General features: G+C 42.9%; 1 protein-coding gene across 1 annotated transcript in view; it reads left to right on the top strand.

The window, feature by feature from the left end:
- LOC145405588 (uncharacterized) overlaps positions 1–21767 on the top strand; it is a 161772-nt gene that overhangs the window by 24011 nt on the left and 115994 nt on the right. Inside the window, exons 3-5 of the mRNA XM_080276913.1 lie at positions 3114–3260; positions 5205–5419; positions 13211–13393. Coding sequence (XP_080133039.1) covers positions 3114–3260; positions 5205–5419; positions 13211–13393 — 545 coding nt within the window. The remainder of the gene's footprint in view (positions 1–3113; positions 3261–5204; positions 5420–13210; positions 13394–21767) is intronic.

Genomic DNA, 21767 nt, shown 5'->3' with positions numbered 1-21767 from the left:
CACAAGGGCGTGTGAAGTAATTCCATCTTGTGCGATGTGTGTGATAAATGGGTGCATAAGAGATGTAGTGGTATCAGAGGTAGACTGCGAGATAATGCTGATTTTATGTGTACGGCGTGCCGGGGTGAGCAGGTGGAGATTGTCAGACGTGAAAGGATTGAACCTGCTGGTGAATCTCTTGAGTGTGTGGAAGAGTTTTGTTATTTGGGAGACATGTTGTGTGCTGGAGGTGGGGCTGGAGCTAGCTCTGTGGCTAGGGTGAGAAGTGGTTGGAAGAAGTTCAGGGAGCTCTTGCCTCTCCTGACATTGAGAGGGCTCTCCCTACATGCTAAGGGGTCTTTGTATGCAGCATGTGTTAGGAGTGTAATGCTGTATGGCAGTGAGACCTGGGCAGTGAAGGAGGAAGATATTCGCCGGCTCAGACGTACAGAAATGACAATGATTAGGTGGATGTGCAGTGCGTCCCTGCGTCCAAGGCCTGGAGGGGCTGGGTTTACAATGGAAGAGTTGAGAGGTAGGATGGGACTGGAGTGTATTGGTGTTGTGATGAGGAGAGGTAGATTGAGGTGGTTTGGACATGTGGAGAGGATGGGGGATGATAATTGGGTGAGGAAGGTGAGAAGTGTTAATACTGGGGGTGGGGTTATGAAGGGTAGACCGAGAAAGACATGGGATGAGGTCATTAAGTGTGACCTTAGGGTTAAGGGACTGAACAGGGAGCCTGCAATGGATCGTGCAGCATGGAGGGCCGCCATTAGGTGACCAAGGCCGACACATGCAAGCATGTTGGAGCCTTTAAAAACGAAATGATATATATATATATTCATCATCATCACTGTCATCATCATCTGGACCTCCTTTCCCACCCTACGGCAGGGTGAGGAGTAGCAATGTCCAGACAGCCCAAGTTTGCCCAAGCCAATGGGCCACTGCTCCATTCACTCATCGTTCAAGTCCCTGGAGAGGTTAGATAGAGCCTTCACTGACCCCTTCGTTATACAATAAGAGATCTCGCTCATGCTGAATATTTTTTTTTTTTTATCCATGAAAGAAGGAACCAAAGGCCAGGAGCCTTCAAACTGTTCCCTCCAAAAAAACAAACAAACAGACAAAAACAGTACAACTGAGAGACAATTTCAAGACCCGTTCATTTCGAGATGCTTAGACACACTGCGTTTGAAAGACTGGAGATCATAGGAACTAGGAAATACAGACAGAGGGTGACAGTTCCAGAGTTGACCTGTTATAAATGAAGGACTGGTAGTAACGGTTAACTCTTGCATTAGACAGCTGGACAGAAAAGGGATGAGAGTTTGTTGCTAGACAGGTGCTACATGGCCGTCGTAGAGGTGGAGGGATGCAAGCAGACAGTAACATGATTAATATGAAAAGGCAGTCATTAGATTAAGGGGTTCTGTCATGTACAATAATGTGATAATAAGAAATATAATATGACTGAATTAATTGTGCTGGCATATCTTGGCTTTGTTACTGATGTGGTGAAAAAGAAATAGTCAGATCATTATTCATAAAGCTTTTACAAAGTATTTCCATGAGTTGGTATTTAGTGTCATTGTTAGTTAGGCACAGTAAGTGGGTAATGACTGTATAATGCTGCTATGCCCTCTATGTTCATACCTGTATTTGTAGGTAGATTCCTTCCTTTGCAAATATGGTTGTACTTGGAACTTTGAATCAATTGAAATTAACTGAAGTTATGTATTAAGAGAAGACACAGTATTGTACTGTAATTTCTGTGGCAGGGTTTCACCAAGAAATGTCAATAGCTATGCCTTCCAGTGTGACCTCATTAATCCTGAACATGACTGTGGCTCTGGTATAATCTCCCTTGAAGGGTAATAGTGGAGAAACCTGGCTCCTCATTTAAGTTATTAGAGGTGTGGCTGAGAAATATAAGTTTGTGTACTGTGTTGTAAGAAAAACATGAGAGGGTTTACTCAAAGAATCTGTTAGATTTTCCCAGTATTCTTGAAATTTTATGATAAACACACTTGCTGTTATCTCTTCAAAAATGCGTGGCGACAGTTTTCAGAGGAATTTAAAGTTTAGCAAAGAAGAAAAAAAAAATGAGATTGATCAGGAGATACTGTAGTGTGTGAATGAAGTGAATAAGAGAATGGGAGACTAAGGATGAGGTGGAGGGATGGAGTGAGAGGTGTACTGTATGAATGAGGGTAGTGTGAACTGAAGGAAAAGTAGGCTGATAGCAGAGGACAGGATGACATGAAAGCAATTTGTTCAAGGCCACTCCCTCCTGGATTAAGTTGTCATGCTGTTCATAGCTATGTAGATAGACAGATAGCTTGCTTCTCCTTTACCCTTGGAAAATAACCTTATTTGTGCTCTTAGTCCAAGAAAGTGTGACACGTAATAAACCTGGAAAATGTTTGTATTCAGAAGTCCCATCATGATTTTTCTAATTCAGTAATACAAATTAGCCTGTTGTATCCTGCAACCTGGTATTTAGCTATCACTGTAAAAACTGGCCAGTAATTAAAAAAATATATATAAGTACTGATCCAGCTGGCTACTGGTACCTGATGATAAAGTTGGTTCTTATCCATGTCTTATCATACTTCTGAATGCTGTTGATCTCTGACTTGCTTCTTTTGTTATATCAAGATTTTTCATGACCAAAGTTAATTGTAAAGTTTCCATTTAAGTAAAAAAGGGAAACTTTTCAAACACCGGCAATACAGTTTAGTCTCACTGGTTACTGCGTATCGTTATTTGCTTTGTATTTACTTTGAGCTTTTGTACTGATTCTACATGTAGCTACTGGTTTTAGTTTACTCCTGGGTCATTTTCTTGTATAAAGTCAAGGTCAAATGTTTTTACCTACTGTTCCAGTACTGGGTACGTCTACTTCAGACTAGGAGTATGTTTGTGACTTTTCTCCCAAACACACATGATATCAGAGAATCATCTGTGGATACCTAGAGAAAAATACATCAGACCTCCCTACGCTTAGGAATACTGGCCATCAGAGGAAGTGAAATGTTAGAAGAGCTTTTGTCCCCATCTTGTGCCATTGTACCAGAACTGAATTAGGTTGTATTATATGAAGTTAAACTGATTCTTTAACAACACAGGTATAGAAGTGGAATTCAAAGGGTATGGTCGGGTTCACTGGACGGAAAGACGCACGACAGGCACTGGGTCTGATCGCAAGACAGAAACACGGCACTTCACCAGCAGGGAGAAGTACTATGAAATGAACTACTGGGTGTGGGGAAATGGTCAGTATATTTTGTAACATTAATTTTTTTTTTTATAATTATCTATCTATATACTTACGGTGCTTCCCCCAAAGAAAGGGGGTAGCCAAGACTGGACAACACACTCCCAATTTGCTCATCCACACACATGCATTTATTCATATCTTAGCCCCAAGGGGAGAGGGGACAGATCCTCACCGCACCACAGCACACGAGGGTCAACTGTGCACAGCAATCGGCAACATCCGCAGCAGGGCCCGACAACAGAGCTGGTTTATCCCTGCCACATCATAATGAACCCATCCCCTTACCCGCACCTGACCTGATCAACTTATCAGACCAAATGCGGGAGAATATCCCTTCAGGACTGCGTCACCATTTATTCATTCACAATTTCTCTTCAGTCATTTCTATCACGCGCAGCCACTCTTCCTTGCCCTACAGACATCCCTCTCACATCTAACACTCTTTTCACACTGTCCAACCATCCTATTCGTGGTCTTACTCTCAGCCTTACACCTCTAACATCCGATCCAGTTATCATTTTTACCAATCACTCTCCATTCATTCTCTCCATATGCCCAAACCATTGCAACACTTTCTGCTTAACTCAGTCAGCCATCTCCTGCATAACTCCAGTTCTCCTTTGCACTTCATCATTTCTCACTCGACCCATACGCATCACTCCACACATACTCCTCAGACATCTTATCTCCATTACATTCAAATATTTCCTCCCTGCTACACCCACATCCCATGTTTCAGTCCCATATAATGCATTCAGTACCATTACACCCTCGTGCAGCCTTCTTTACTGTACAGACAGGTTAAGAGTGACAGTCTAGAATCTTCATCGTTTCTCACTCAATCCATACGCATCACTCCACACATACTCCTCAGACACCTCATCTCCATTACATTCACACTTTTCCTCTCTGCTACACCCATATTCCATGTTTCAGTCCCATATAATGTATTCGGTACCACTACACCCTGGTGCAGCCTTCTATACTGTACAGACAGGTTAACAGAGTGGCAGTCTAGAAATGCAGTGACAGGAAAAGGTAAGCAGAGAACAGTGTGGAGGATTATTTAAAATTATTGGGTGCCCCCATTGTAACGATGAGATGCGTTTGAGAAAACCCATTGCTGAGCTGGGGTATCGGTTACCAGGAATGTTAAAACATAGAAAGTACATAGATGCATTTGGGAGCCTTGGGATCCCCCCCAACCAAGTCCAAACCCCACCCAAATGAGTCCAAATAAAAGTTTCTAGCTCACCTAAACCTCCAAATGGCTTTAAAATATGCTAAACTAAGCCTAAAAGCAGTTTATAACTCACCTAAACCCAAATATATAATCTGAAAATCATCAAAAATAAGTCTGGAAAAAAAAAATCAAACTTAGTACTCTGTACCCAAAAATGACAGTGTTCACCCCACCTATGACTAAAAAACACAAATCTAAATCTAAAAACAGTTTATAAATCAACTTAAACATAAAAATTAAGTCTAAAATGTAATGAAAATTGATAAGAAAAAAAAAAAAAACATCAGATAAAAGCCCATAAGATAACTGGGGACTGGCCATCAATAGGTGGGGAATTAATTTTTTAACATCGCAAAGCGGGGTATTGCACAGACAGGGATTGTATAGTGGAGTATAACTGTATTTTTAAAAATCAGACTCTGAGCATACACTAGACAGTCATCACTCAAATCCCAGCAGTATAGTATATACTGTACAGTATACCTATTCGTGCTGCATATTCACTTGTCACTTATCACCTAGGTGCTAATGCTGCTTCATGTTTTTCCAGTATCTTTGTTCAGTTTTTTGTTATAACACCAGGAAAAATGGCCAACCATTTTCAAGCACCGCATACACAGTCTTTTATACTGTACGTCATATACTTGCTCGTTACAGCAAATGTAAATTAATGTGTATCATTCTGTCCACTTCCAGGTTCAGATTCATGTGAGCTACCTCCAGGGACACACGTTTTTCAGTTCAGTTTCCTGTTACCACCTGGGATTCCTTCATCGTTTGAGTCTCATGTTGGAAAAGTGCGCCATCAGTGTAAGGCCAAGATGGACATTCCCTGGGGCATTGACAAGTCCTGCCTCAGACCTTACTCGGTCAACACACTTTATGACCTTAACAATGACCCTCAAGCTGTGGTAGGTTTACATTACCGTACTCTAATTCATCCACCTTAACCCTTCAGTAAGTTCAATGACATGATTTTAACACTTTCACTGCATTTTATGACTCTAGTCATTCTATGAATTATTCCCTTTCACTGAGGAAAATGACTGTAGTCGACGGGCCTCAGAAAACAGTTTGAACTGGCTGCGTGATACTCCAGGCTCTCGCTAATGTTGCTATGTCAATGGCGTCCCAGAATGTGCTGCTCTCATACGGTGGCAAGGCAAAACATCACGTCAACAAACATGCCTGCCCAGCTGATTGAGCGCTTGGCCATGTGTCACAATTTCTTGGAGATTTACCATTATTTAGGTGAGTTATATGGAATGTAATGTGATTAGATGTTGTTTAAGAAGATGCTGGATGTTTAAGTGTACAGAAAAGGCTTGATAATGAATATTAATATTACAGTAAACACCGGATCTTTACGCACCAGCTAGCCTGCATCTCGGCATCCTTTTAATTAAATCCCCAGCAAATTTCTGATGTATTCATCATCCTGCTGATAATATATGTAGCTATTAAGGAATTTTAGTGCTGAAAATGGAAAGGTAAGTACTAGGCAATCACGAAAGTGTTGTAGACAATTACCTAATACCATTTTGATTTTTTGCTGGACAACTGACACTTTTTGAGAACCAAGCCGAAAATAAATTCCGCAGCGAAAAGGTTAATATTCTTGTCACTTCTGGGCAATTCATTTAACTTACGGTACCTCTCAAACTGGATGGTTTACATAGCCATTGCTAATATTCAATCAACAACTGAAAAAGGTTCTTTCAGAGTTAAATAAAGTTCCTTGAAAGTACATAAAAATATAATGAAATTGGACTGAAAGGGTTAACTTTGACAGAGTTTTCATCCTTTTGCAGTTTATTTCCTCAACTCTGTGGCAGAATAAGACAACAGTATGGCTACACCCTCTCCATGGCACTTCTTCATTACTAGCACCATATTCCAGTACTATCAGCAGTCTCTTGTTACAGCTTAGCATGCAAAATAAAAAGATGTTTGTTTTAGGCCAAGATAAATTTAAACCTTGAGAACTAGCACCAATTTTAAAACTTAAGAATTGGTACTAATTTACTGATTGCTGGATTCTTGCCATCATTATGAACGAGAAGTAATCTCTCACTCATCTAGACGTCCCGTATCCGGACATGCTCTGTATTCGAATGCTAGGCCTTGGCTCTGTTATGTCAGTACTGTATCCAAAATCTTTGTTCATATCCGAACGTAAAATTTCTGACATGGCCAGTTGGGCGGCCTACAAATTAAAAAAATCGGCTGAGCGGCTGGCTGGCCTCTCTGGCTGTATGTGGGTAATAGACCCTAACCCACCTGCTGAGCAAAAATGACCATCTGTCTCCTCACCGAACAGTCAGAGTTGCCCGACTGGCTGGCTGGGCTCTCGGGCCGGACACAGGTAATAGACCCTAACCCACCAGCTGAGCAAAAAATGCCATCTACTCCCGTACCAAAAGGTCAAAGTCGCCTGGCCAGCTGGTAGAGGCATGAGAACGCTGTGTTCAGTAGCAGGTATCGCACGTCCCTACTCATTACACAGCTCCAATGGGTGGAGAAGTTTTCCGAGGCGATTAGGACTACAGGAGCAGAAGCACCAGCCTCTCACCTCCCCCCCTTTTTTTTTTTTTTTTTTTTTTTTTTCAACAATCATTCCTCTTTCAGGGAAGACACTCTGTCCCAAGGGGAAAGTAAGCATAAGGCTGGAAGTCACAGTAACAAAAATGGGTGGCGGGTCCAGACCTGCACCTACAGCCTGTGGGAGGTTTGTTTCAGCATCATATCATGACAACTCACATCGGCGATGAATCACGATGTTTGTAGAGCATATTAGCTAGAAATTGAAATCTGGGCCAATGGGAGTGTATCTTATAAAACCAGGGTTCAGGAACTGAGTTTTAGTACAGTAGAAGTGAGGTGATGGGTATAGGGGGGTAGAAATGATGGAGGGGGAAGGGATATAGGGAAGGAGGAGATGTACCAGGTGGTGAGATATTGGTGGGGGTTGATTACTGTCCCCTACACAACCAACCACAGCGTTTTCTCTACTGAATGTCAGCCAGTGAGAGAGCTTTATTGTGGCGGGAAAGAGAAAGGGAGCAAGCAAGAGAGGAAGGATGTAGGAGGGGGGGGGGTGCTGGACTTGTCCTAGTGTGTGTCTGACTGCGGTGTTGCGAGCCTGTGAGGGTTGTACGTGCTTGTTTATTCTGCTGTATTTACACTGAAGCACAGATAAGTATGTATGAATCTAACATTTTTATTTCTATCTATCTGTCTATAGCCCGACGCCCTAATCCCGCGAAGGGTGGCCGCAAACAAAATGCCTCCAAGTCGCTCTGTCACCCACCATTTGACTACCCTCCCCCCAACTCACTCCCCCCAACTCACTCCCCCCTCCCTCATATACCTCTCCAGTCCATGCCTCCACCTCATCCTTGGTCTTCCCCTCCCTCTCCCTCCCTCCACTGCACTTACATACACCCCCTTAGTCAGTCTTTCATTTTCAATGCTCTCCACATGTCCAAACCACCTCAGTGTATTTTTCCTAATTTTCTCAACCACATCCACATCCACCCCACAACGTTCCTTCACTTCTTCATTTGTCAACCTGTCCCTCCATGTCACTCCACATGCTCCTCTCGAGTAACTAATTTCCACTGCTATCACTACTGACTTGTTCCCCTCTAGCAGTGTCCATGCCTCGCTTCCATACATCAGGGTAAGGATCACAATACTATCATGCAGTGACTTCTTAACTTCCATACTCACCTCCGTATTTCTCATCACTGCTTTCAGTGAATCAACAACCTTCCTTCCCTGCTGTACCCTTTCAAGCACTTCATCCCCCAAAGTTCCATCTATACTCATCACACGACTCAAGTACTTGAATGCACTCGCATTTTTCATTTCCTCACCATCCAACCACACTGTGCATTCTGTGACTTCATTCCTCTCAGACACCATAACTTTAATCTTGTTTAAATTAACTTTCAGATTCCTCTTCCTACACACTGTCCCAAATTTATTCACCAAACCTTGCAACTCCCATTCATCTTCACTAAACAATACTGTATCATCAGCAAACAGCAACACAGGAATCTTCCACATCTCACCCTCATTCATTAGAAACACCCCGACATCCACTGCTCTGCCTTGCACCTCCTTTACAATCCCATCCATATATATATTAAACAGCCATGGAGACATTACACATCCCTGTTTCTGTCCCACATTTAGATCAAAGAACTCACTCAGCTCACCATCCACTCGCATAGCAGCCCTAGCTCCTTCGTACATGCTCTTCACAGTACTCAACAATTTCCCTTTCCCTCCATATATTCTTAATACCTTCCACATACCTTGCCTATTTTTATTTACTCCTTGTTGTTATTTGTCTTCTTGTATGAAAGTATGTGCATCTATTTCCCCTTCTTTCAAATATTTGGTTGGGCACTGTGTTTGTTGTTTGGTATAAACAATATTTATTTTCCCTAATTGCTTAGTTGTTACTACAGTACTAAAATCCTCATTGGGCAAGCTACTTCCTGCCACCTGAATCACTTCAGTACTGTATCTCAGTTAGTTAGGACATTACAGTTTTTTGAATGTGCACCAGCTTTAACATTAAATAACTCTTAACACTGATTTTGGCACTTGTGTTCCTGTGGTTTTTATTGCCTCTTTGTTAAGTGATTATGTTAGCTGGTAGACCACACGGGATTACTGTACACCAGCAACTGTACAGGCTAGCAGGTTACGACGCCTGTCCGCTGTTTACTCGGTGGTAAGTACAGTAGTGTACAGTACTGTGGCTGTTAAAATTCTTTTTGCAACTTTTTGTGTGTGTGTGTGTGTGTGTGGTAGGTGGGGCACTCACCATCCACTCACTCGATGTAGTGCTGCTCTCGGGTGTCTGCCATTTCCTCACCTCCATCTTTCTTTCCTTCCATCCTCTTCTTTCTTTCCTTCAATCTTTCCTCGTCCTTCTGCCTACGGGTGACTTTACACTCCCTCTTCTGTCTTTCTTTCCTTCATTCTTTCATCTTCCTTCTGCCTGTGAGTGACTCTACACTGAGTGACAAGCCAAATGGTTTCCTGTACACCAGGGAACCATTTACTATGCTGGGTGATGACCATATAACCAAATTTTGGCGCCTGGTGATTTAGTGGGTAATTACTGCGCTCCAATCGCATTGAGCTAGTGAAGGTTTATATCCAAGGGGTGGTTGGGATATATTGCTTACATAATGCCACTCAGGAATGAGTGAGGCTGGTCACTCTCATCTTAAATGTCAGGACCAAATCGCCTAGCTCCAGGCTACTACGCTCCTCTTGGGGCAATGAACGATTGGATGATGAATGAATTTGAATGTGGATTTTTGTTGTTTATGCACTGCAGAGACATTATGACAAGTGTGGGAAGGAGGTGGAAGGAAACACTTCTGTTTCACCCATGTTTATGCATTGTTTTTTTAGTGTTTAGCATTATACAGTAAAAGCTTGATTAACCGGAATGCATGGGGATTCTTCCATTCCGGATATGGAATTTTCTGGATAACTGAATGTTACTCTTAGAAATTTTCTGGGAGGTCAAACAAATGAAATATGACCAAACTTGGGACTGAACACAAACCAGCAAACATTACCAAAAATTATTTAAAGAAAAATTTAGCATATGTTTGGAAACCTAGCTGCATACACTTTATCCTGTACTGTACAGAACTAATCAAGAATTACAGGGGGATCATCAGGATCATGAGATGAGGATTCAGACAGTGGAGAAGAAGCAGTGAAAGGAACAAGGTCAGGAGCTAAAGAAGTGGAAGAAAGGGCAATTTGAATCGGCGACGACCGGCATCCAGAATATTTTCGACCCCATGCCGGATCGAATTTGCATTCTGGTGTAATAACTGTAATGAAACTTAACAAATTAATCACTGGTCTGGTCGGGATTTGAACTCAGGCCCTCACGCTTCATACGCACGCACGTTACCACTGAGCCAAAGAGAGGATCCCCACTTTGTCTTTGGGCAACACGGGCTTTTATACACCCTATTACATCCCTCTTTTCTCCCCTTGGTGATTAATTTGGTGAGTTTCGAACACACAAGGTAACGTAAGCATCAGAGGCCACCATGGGGAGGCTGCGGACCACACCGAAACAGCCCATCCCCGGGATGAGGGCAGGGACGCTGTCAGCTAACCAAGAACCAGCATCAAATAGCCAACCAAGCCCCGCCTCACATCACCACACCACTGCCAACCAATGTAATAACTGAAATGAAACTTAACAAATTAATCACTGATCTGGCCGAGATTTGAACTCAGGCCCTCACGCTTCATACATGCGCACGTTACCACTGAGCCAAAGAGGGGATTCCCACTTTGCCTTTGGGCAACACAGGCTTTTATACACCACATTACACTGGTTATACAGATATGCCGATGCATTAGGTGCCAGTTAATCGAGCTTTTACTGTATAAGATATTCCCATGTGTGTTTTGATGTCTAAATAACTGAAAAACCATAGAACACTGCCAAAATTGGGAGGGGTACTGTACATATAATTAGGATCTGAATGATACTCTTCTGTATATGGACACTGTTCATATCTGAACATACTGATGGGTCTATTATGTTGGATTATTGAGGGATTCAATCAATCAATCAATCATTTCCTGTGGCACCCCACGGGATGCATAGGGTCTCAATGAACTCGCTCCACCAATATTTGTCTCTTGCCATCTCCTTCAGATCCCACCAACACTCCTCTCCTGCTTCTTTTTTCATTGTCCTCAACCAGGTTTCCCTCGGCCTACCTCTACCTCTTCTTCCTCTAGCAATCCACTCTGGCACATCCTGTATTAAACAACCTTCTTTTCTGTATATGTGCCCCAGCCACTTCCAGCGAGACAGTCTCACATATTCATTAACTGGTTCCACTCTCATAATATCCCTTACTCTTTCATTTGTAACTCTGTCTTGCCACTTTACCCCAAGAATCCTTCTCAGTATTTTATTCTCAAATCCTAATACTTTCTGAACTGTTGCAATTGTACTGTACCATGACTCATGCCCGTAAATTAAAATGGGTCTAACCATGGACTTGTAAATTTTCACTTTAGTATGTACCAAAAGCATATTATTATTCCAAACAGATTTCAACATTCCAACAGCTCGCCAAGCCTATCTAATCCTCTCCTCAATTTCATTGTTTAATGATCCATTAGATGATACAATCGTTCCCAGATATTTAAAGTTTTCTACATTCTTCACCACATTATTCCCAATTACACAATCGATTTGGTTCTCCACGTTCATATTAATAATTTCAGTCTTTCCACAATTTATTACCAATCCCACTTTTTCTCCTTCCTCCACCAGACAATCGAGCACCCTCTGCATCTCGTAAATACTTCCGCAAATCAGTACAATATCATCAGCATAGTCCAAATCCATCAGCTTCTTATTTTCTTTCCAGTTAATTCCTGCACCTGTTCTCCTTACAACCTTTTTCATAACATAATCCATAACCAAAACAAACAACAATGGCGAAAGAACTCCTCCTTGAATCACTTCTGACCTAACTTGAAATGGATCACTCAAAGAACCACCCACCATTACCTTACAAAAAGTACCTTCATGCAGGCTTCTAATAATATTTACAAACTTTTCTGGTATACCATAGAATCTCATAATTTTCAACATAGCTCCACGTGAAACACTATCAAACGCCTTTTCAAAATCCACAAAACACATGTTAAGTGGCATTTTAATCTCATTAGCTTGTTGCATTAGATGCCTTACAATAAAAATCTGATCATTACACCCTCGACCCTTTCTAAATCCCGCTTGTTCTTCTCTTAAAATTTTATCAATTACTGGCTCTATTCTGTTCAACAAGATTTTGGAAAAGACTTTTGCAACTACAGGTGTCAAAGTTATCCCCTTCCAATTGCCACACACACTTAAATCTCCCTTTTTTGGTATTTTTATAATCACTCCATTTTTTCCACTCTTCTGGAATTCCACCATTATCCCAAGCCACATTAAAAAGTTTCAAAAGCGCATTCATCAACTCGTCATTTTCCACCTTAAGCATTTCAGGGAATACTCCATCCTCACCTGGAGCCTTAAAATTCTTTAACTCCTTTATAGATTTTGCTACCTCTTCCAAAGTTATATCCTCTGTTTCTATCTGCAAATCTCTCTCGGCTGGCAAAATGTCCTCTTCAGCTGGGATTGGTCTATTTAGAACAGATTCAAGGTGCTCTTTCCATCTTCCTTTTATATCCAAATCTTTAGTCATCAAATTACCATTTCTATCTTGTACAGGTATTTCCTTCCTTCTCTTTTCAGTCCCAGTTAACTCCTTTAGGGCCTGATACGCTGCTCTTGTGCTCTGACCGTCATTTTTACTTAATTTAATTTCTGTCTCTGTCGCCTTTTCATCATATAGTCTCCTCTTATCACGTCTAACGAGTCTTTTTACTTCAGAATGTAAACTCCAGTACTTTGCTCTAAGTACTTCAACTACCTGGCCATCAACATGTTCTTCACTTCTTAACTTAGCCTTTTGAGGGATTACTGTAAAATAATTTTTCCTTCTACAAGTTTTTTATTTTCTTTCTTTTTCTCCCCTTTCAAAACTCACTGATCCCATGTTCTTTTGGATTACCCTGTAATACTTAAGAACTGGTAGTATGGAAACAGCACCCTGACTTTGTTAATTTTTCAGATGAGACTGGAGTGCACAGAGCACAAATATGCCTGCTGTTTGTGGTGCCGCAGTGGCCCTATGTCCCTTGTGCTGCGTATTGACAGGGCAGGTTATGTGCCTGGTGAACGAATGTTAATAAATGCTGAGTGCACCAATATGACCAACAACAAGATCAATCACACCAAAGCAGCCATTCATCAGGTAATACTTCAATAGTATATGAGGTCTGATTGAAAAGTGTTCAACCTTTAGCTGGTTATTCAAGGAAAAATGGGGAAAAAAAAAAAGCGGGAGGGGGGGGGGGCTTACCGAGTTCAAACTTAATCCCCATCAAAGTTTTCCCATGGGACTCCAACATACGTGGCCCAGTTGTCCTTCTATACCTGGAAACATTTTGTACAGTCAGTTTTGGGGATCACCAACAAGATCTTTCTCTCATTTGTTTTTATCTCATTTGTGTCCTCAAATTTTGAACCTTTCAGCTGCATCTTCAGTTTAGGTAATTGCCAAAAATCTCCAGGAGAGCAGGGAATCAGTTGGACCTGTGTGATCCTGTGTTTGGCCAAAACATCCACAAGAGACAAGAGTTGTGGAAGGCGGACTGGCAGCTCCACCATGACAATGCCCCAATCCATTATCCATCTCATCCAGGATTTTTCTTTGGCCAAACCAGGATCACACAGGTCTGATAGGCTTCCTGCTTTCCTGGCAGTTTATGGTGCTAATAAACGTGCTGATGTGTAAAAATGGGCAAGTGGACTGTGAGACAAAAATAGAACTCATTTCATGGTAGAAAAGTGACTAGTGAGTGAAGCAGTGTTTTGAAAGGTATGATTGTGACAATGCCATAGATTTTATTCAGAGGACCAAGAATCTTCCTAATACAGAGGGACAGATTAGGAGTATATACAAGTTGACAGAACTCCAGACAGGGCATTCCAGGATGACAGAATAACCTTGTCTTTTTGGGAACAAAGAAAATAACTGGAGGACTTAAACCATTCTTGTTTTAGCAGGAAGGCCCCAACAACAATGTACCAGAGATAGAAATAATATTCATGCGACCACATAGCATTTTCTTTCCTTAGGCAGGACTTGGAGACACCTAACCAGGCATTATGAGGTCTGTCTGAAAAGAAAATGAACTTTTTCAAAAACAGATTTATTGCTTTATTTACAATGTAATCAGACTTGTCTCTTTCTAAATACTCCCCTCCACTGTTCATACAACGTGCCCAATGTTTTTCCCAGTTCTGGAACATGTTCTGGAATGCATTTTCAGGGTTGATGTGCAGTTCTCATTGTGAATTTTCTTCTATTTCTTTTATTGTCTGAAACTGGCAATGTTTCAGGGTGGATATCAACTTTTGGACCCCCCCAAAAAAATCCGCAGGGACCAAATCCAAAGAGCAGGATGGTGGGGTACAACAGTTGTTTTGTGCTTCACCAAAAATTCACAGTTAAGGAGAGGTGTGCAAGCAGATCCACTGTCATGGTGCAGCACTCAGGCTTCGTTTGTCTAAGCCTCAGGCCTCATCCTTTGCAGTACCTCCCTTAAGTGCTTCAGCATGTCTGAGTAAAACTTGGAACAAACTCGTTATGAATAATGCCCTTTCAATAAAAAAAGATGATTAACTCATCTTCATATTTAAGCGACGCTGATGTGCATTTTTTGGTCACAGTGACAATATTCCAAACCACCGCAACAACCCTTTTCGTTCTTTCGTCATAACCATACACCCATGTTTCATCAGCTGTTATGACATTTTTCAGAAAGTTCTCATCAGAATTTGAACAATCATACTCAAACAACTCCTGACTGACTGTGCCACTGTTCTCTTTTCGCTAATTTATCAGCAGGCTTGGCACAAATTTTGCAGCAACACAATGCATCTTCAGTTTTTGGATAAAATTGTGTGGAATGAACTTTTACAAATGCCCACCTCTTTGGAAACTCACTGACAGTCAGACGATGATTTTCATGTTTCACAGCACGTACTTTTTTTATGTGATTGTCTTCTGTTCCGGTGGAAGGCTGTCCGGATTGGGACTGTCTTTGGGGAATGTTTTTCCCAGTTTGAACCACTGGAGCTACTCTTGATATTGCATATGGCTCAAACAATCCTCCCCATAAGCCTGTTGCAACATGTGAAAAGTCTCCATAACAGTTTTTCCCCAAATGAAACAATTTCATGCAAACACCTTGCTCTTCAAGATCCAGCATTCTTCACAATGCAGCAAATCGCCAATACATTGCTCTTCAAGATCCTACAGTGGCCACAACAGAAATCTTGATATGTGCAATAGAAATCTTGACACATGCGTGTGTATCAAGTTTAAAATTGTGCAATAGGCATTCTGTTCACCTGGTAAAACTGATCGTATGTCTGGCAGCTTGATATACCCTCACCTTCCCACTCAGTGAGCGTGAACTGGCAGTGATGCTCTGGCTGTCTCCCAGGTATGGTGGATTGTTTGAATGCTCCAGGGCAAGCTCCCTCAGTTTCCTCTTTCCTATCCACTCTAGTTGTACTCCTGGCTGCCAGAATGGGACGAAAGAAGTTGGCAGTTGAAGAAAAGACATGTGCTGAACAGAGAAACACTGTGATTAATGTGGCACATTAGATACCGTAGGCATTTCAAGGCAAGCTGTTTGTGACCTCAAGTATGCTGCCGGTGCCCTCCCTCCAGGTGCTTTTCCCAAGTGGAAGAAGGGCACTGGTAACATGAAGAAGACTTCTACGAGGACTGACAAGGTTCTACAGCATGAAGTTCTGGCTAACCCATCTGTAACAGCTGCAGAAGTGAAGAAGAGGTTCCCAGTTTGCTGAAGAACATTGCAGTTCTGATCATGTAGCACAAGCTGTAACGTGATCTTGGCTTACCTGCATGTCGTGCTGCCAAGAAACCAATGCTCATGGAAGCTATGAAGAAAAAAACAGATTGCTTTTTGTGAGAATTATATTCACTTCACATCACAGCAGTGGAAGAAAGTAATGTTTTCAGATGCATTAACGTTCAGACTGGTCAGGGGTTCCTCTAAAGTGGTACATTGCCCCATGAGTGTGTCAAGGTATGACCCCAGGTATACAGTGAAAACTGTGAAGCACCCTGAAAGTGTCATGGTCTGGGGGGCTTTCACTGGTAATAAGGGAAGAGGTGGGCTGTATTTCTTACCAAAGAACACAACAATGAATGGGAAATGGTATCTGGATGTGCTGAAGGAACATTTGCTGCCCCTTTTACCCTATTCATCAGTGTGATCTTTTATGCATGATGGAGCATCAGCCCACAGGATGAAAATGGTTCAAAAGTGGTTGCAAGACAATGGGATTGAGGTCCTAGAGTGGCCAGGTAACTCGCATGACCTCAGTCCCACTGAAAATGCTTTGAACAAGATGAAGAAAATGGTTAGTGAGACATGCCTCTTGAATGTGAAGGGCAAGGAGGAATCTCTCAAGAGGATTTGGTGAACAATGGACAAGGAATACTACGTTAATTTGGCAGATTCCATGGTGTCCAGGCGGAGAAAAGTGTTGCCTGCCAAGGGCAATATGGCTAAGTACTGATGTAAGCTTCCAAATAAATGTACAGTATGCACGTACCACTGTACATTTTTTGTTTTATTTCCCTTATTATTGAGTATGCCAAGATTTCTATTGCAGGCACTGTACATTGTTCACCTTGAAACAAATTGCCAAGTGTACTAAACACATGTTCACTCAAGTGCTAATACCATGATAACTAAGTAATAGAGTGTGATGCAGCTAATTTTTGACCAAAATTCAAAGTTGCTACCATACAGCGCTCCTGTCATAAGCACGGTATGCCAGCTTGTTCACAAGCTATTTAAAAAGTTCAGTTTCATTTTGGTCAGACCTTCTTACCTAAGAACTTGTAGATACTATTTCTTCCCATGGTTTATCCCTTGTGCAGATGTGTGTATACTGGGGATTACACTATATCTCATACTAGCTGGGGGTGTCGAGCCAGCCTGTACGTGCAGGACTGCAGTTTGTGTTGGGTCACCTGAATTCTTGCTGCTGAGTAGGCATTTAGGAAATTTGGGAAAGAGTTTAAAAATTACATTAGAAACCCATGGAAGTTAGTGTTTCCCCCCTCAATTTGGACTTTGTGAAACTAATCTTGCACACTCCCTAAACTTGTTTGCCAGGATGAATGTGGAGTGGAGTGCTGTTCAGTAGTGTACATTCTTACTTAACCCATTTGTTCCCACTGTCCTCAGTAAAGGACAGAACTGGGCATTTTCTAAAATTAATAAAGAAGGGAACCCCAGGGTAGAGACCTATAGCTTTGCAACAGTGGAGGGCAGTATGATTAGTACCCTTCCAGCACAATCCCTATGATTATCACACACTTCTTTTTCCCCCTTTCCTTTGTACAAGGGAATAATTATACCTGACTTCCAATCCTCCGGGACTCTACCTTCCTCCCAGACCAATCTGCACATCTTCCACATCCATTCTACTACTATCTCTCCCCCATGCTTCAGCATTTCACCACACACTCCATCAATTCCTGGGGCTTTCCCCGATTTAACTTTCTTCATTGCTTCCACAACTTCTATCCTACTGATTTCTTCCTGTCTTCTCACCTCCCTCCTTCTCCCAACCATTCCCCAGCCACTTATACTTGCATTACTTCCATGCTTTGTGTTCAACAATTCCTTAAAGTGTTCTCTCCATCTGCTCACTTTTTCTCCCTTCTCCACTAGTAATCTACCATTTTTATCTTTCACTCCCCTGCTAAATTCACTTCCACCCTGTCTTACTCTTTTCACCTCTTTCCAGAACATTTTCTTACAGTTCCTCCACTTTACACTCAAATTCCTTCCAAATTCCTCATCCACTCTCTTCTTACTCTCTCTTACTAATCCTTTCACCTCTCTTTCTTTCTTTCTACATATAACTCTCTCTTCCGCCTCTAAACTTCTTCCACGCCCCTATTTCTCATCCATTCATTGTATGCTTTCTTCTTTTGTGCCACAGCTTGTCTCACCTCTTAAGTCCACCACGCTGTTCCTTGCACCCCCCTCCGTCTTCTCTTCCTTCCACACACCACATCACATGCTGCACATATTTCTTCTGTAAATATCCTACACACACCTTCCACGTCTCCCATCTGCTCCAATTCATATTTGCCCAATCGTTCCTCCACTTCTCTCTTATACTCTGCCTTTTTCTCATTCTCTTGTAACCTTGCCACTCTCCTTGCAACTACTCCTTCCTCTCGTCTTTCCCTTCTTCTATTCCTCCATCTTACTTGAATCCTAATTCTGGCCACCACCAAGTAGTGGTCAGAAAGTCCACTCCCCCAACCTCTATACACTCTTGCATCCATTACACATCTTCGCATCCTTTCATCCACACACACATAATCAATCATTGCCTTCCTTTCATTCAGTTCACCACCCACCCTTCTCATCACTCGCCATGTATACCTGTGGATCATTTTATGCCTGAAGAGGGTATTGGCTATCACCAACCCCCTCCCAGCACAAATGTCCACTAACGCACTCCCATTCTCATCTATCTCAGCAGGCACACCCCACCCACCAACTATTCCACCCACCTTCACATTGATATCACCGATCAAAAACACTCTCTCATTCCTTCCAAACTTTTCCATGCACACTTCTACATTTGTCCAGAACTCTTCTCTCACTCTTCTAGAACGATCTTGCGTTGGCGCATACACACACACAATCGCCCACATTTGTATTCCAACTTTCAACTTTACCCACACAATCCTTGACCCAACTGATCCATACTGTCTTATGCTCTTCTTCCATCTTTTACTCACAACTATACATACTCCTTCCTTTGCCCTCTCGTTCTCACCTACTTCTGCACATATACCCCATCGATACTCCCATTCTCTCACACTTTCTCCTCTCCATTTTGTTTCAGTTATTCCACATACATCCACTTTCGCACCCTCAAGCACCTGGACAATCTCTCTCTCTTTCACCTCATCACTCGCACCTCTTACATTCCATGTTGACATTACCATGTCCTTTGTCCGGTCCTGGGTCATCATCGTTTGGTCAGTCCTTGTCCGAGGCTTCTTGTTTGTTTTTTTAGTTAGTTGTTTTCCGGGGAGGGGCACTAACCCTCCACCAATCCTTTTAGTCGCCTTTTACGACAAGCAGGGATACTGGGGGAGTATTCTTGAAAAAAAAAAACCCTACCCCCAGGGGTATATATATATATATATATATGTATACAGTAGGCTCGCACAGTGCGCGAGAGATTGGGTGGTCCACGACCTTGTGCACTGGGAATTCGCGTACTGGGAATACATAATCTTATGGGAATAATTACATATGGGCGGTACCCCCTCATACCTGGACATTTTTTGGCCCTTAGGTCATATTATTCAGACACTGTACTACAGATATAGCTACAATAACAAAAATATGGGTAGTCACCTTAAAAACAGTAGACAACAGGCCTGATGACCTTAAATAACAGGGGTTCCGAGGTGCAGCAACACTTACAGCGCCGCACTCCCCACCGCACCAACACTTCCCTCCACAGACTCCTCTTGAGCACCTTCCCCAGGAGCATCAAAGTCACTCACTTCGGCCATAAACCCTTGAAAGTCCAGTGCTGACACTTCTGATATTGCATCCTCTTCATCCTCAAAAGGAACAGGAGCAGATGATGTCACTGGTTCCGCAGTTTCACCAACTTGAGCCCGCTGTGTGTAACTTGTTATGAGCGTCTGTCTTCTCCTGTTAATTTCTTCCCTGTGCCTGTCTGTTAGAAACGGAAGAGTTTGTTGATACCAACCAGAAGTTCCTCCATTCTTAGGTTGCTCACTTCCTGTTCCTTCACCTCTTCCTTGAGCTTATCCACGGCAGCATGGATCTTGCTAATGTTTGACATACACAGCTCAGTCCTGTCTTCCATCACACTAGGCTGCTCAACTTGACTCTGCCTGGCGTCGGGCTCTGTGTCAGCCTCGTCTATCCGTTGCAGCACTTCCTCGGGAGGCTGTTCCTCAGTAGCAGTGTGCACTTCTTGTATGTCCGCCAATGTAACGTCCTCGAAACCTGGTACAGCTTGTGCTGCTGTCAGTGTTGCTGCCTCAGCCTCGGCCAGTGGTTGAATGGCCGTCTCCTGGGTCGTGCATAAGTGAGGCACGAGCATTCGCCATGCATGGTTCACCGTTGCAGATGTAATCTGGTGCCAGGCTTGTAGGAGAAATTCAACTGCGTCCTTCACCGTAAAATTATGCCAAAATGCCTCAACAGTCATGGCATCTGTGGCAGGTCGGGATACAGCTGCTGGTGGAGATGGAACGGGAGCAGGTGCCTCATCAAGGTCTTCGCCGTGATCTTCTTGTAGGGCATGAAGCTCCTCTTGTGTGTCGGTCTTCCTGCGTAGGTAGTCATACACTTGCTTATGGTAGAAGTGCTTCACAGTGGCAATCAGTTCTTGATCCAGTGGCTGCACTAGTGACGTCGTGCGGGGCGGCAGAAACACAACACGACAATCCTTATGCAGATCGTCAAGGTATGGAGGGTGACTTGGTGCATTATCAAGCACAAGGAGCATCTTAAGTGGAATGCCCAGTTCCCGACACTTGGCCCTGGCATCAGGGACACACCGCCTCGTTAACCAGTCTGCCATAATGTTCCTGGTCATCCAACCATTTGCGGACTTGTACCAATACACGCCACTTGCATCCATGTTCGTGAGGTTTTTGTAGCACCTTGAGTGTGAAGCTGTGTGTACAACAACTGGCCTCATCTTGTGGCTCCCAGACAGGTTTACAGCGAACTTTACCGTCATCTTACACTTCTGGAGCTTGTGACCAGGGGCTTGTCTCTGTCTTTTAGCGATGTAAGTTGATTTGGGCATGGCCTTGTAATATAACGACGTTTCATTGATGTTGTAGATCTGGTCCTTGGTGTACTGTCCCTCTTCAATAATTGCTCTAAATATCGCAGGATAGTCTCTCGTGGCCAGCTTGTCGGCAGAGGCACGTTCACCAGACACTTTCACGTAACGGAGTTCCTTGCGCTTGAGAAAACGGTCCAGCCATCCAACCGATGCCCTGAAAGGTTTTTCCACTTTAAAGCTGCGAGATGCTGCCTTGTAAAAGAGCTGGGCATGGTTCCGAATAAATCTTCCATTCAGTGGAACACCTTCCTTTTCCTTACTCATTATGAAGGTGGCAAGATAGTGCTCCATTAGTATCATAGCACGATTTCCCACCTGCGAACAGCCGTCTTGGTCAGAGGCACTGTATGTCTTCACTACAGCCTTTATGGCTTCATGGTTCTTCCACACAGTTCTCACTGTAGATTCAGCCAGTCCCAGGGCTCTCCTGATGGCAGTGTTTCCTTGACCCTCCTCCTTCATCTCAAAGATCTCTAACTCGGTGACGTGCATCAGAAGTTTCTTAACTCTTGGGGTTGGAGCCATGGTGCGGCGAAGTACAGGCAAGGATGGAGCAGCACAAAAAACACACGTTGTACACGACAGGTTAGCTGTAGAAAGCGGATCCGCACTGTGCACGAGCCAGGACTGTTATAGTGCTACCT

This window comes from Coenobita brevimanus, chromosome 67 (genome assembly GCF_032717465.1).
Source record: "Coenobita brevimanus isolate Jiangsu-jjx chromosome 67, ASM3271746v2, whole genome shotgun sequence".
Taxonomy (NCBI): domain Eukaryota; kingdom Metazoa; phylum Arthropoda; class Malacostraca; order Decapoda; family Coenobitidae; genus Coenobita; species Coenobita brevimanus.
Note: the sequence above shows the minus strand (reverse complement) of the source record. Positions and strands in the feature narration are given on the sequence as shown.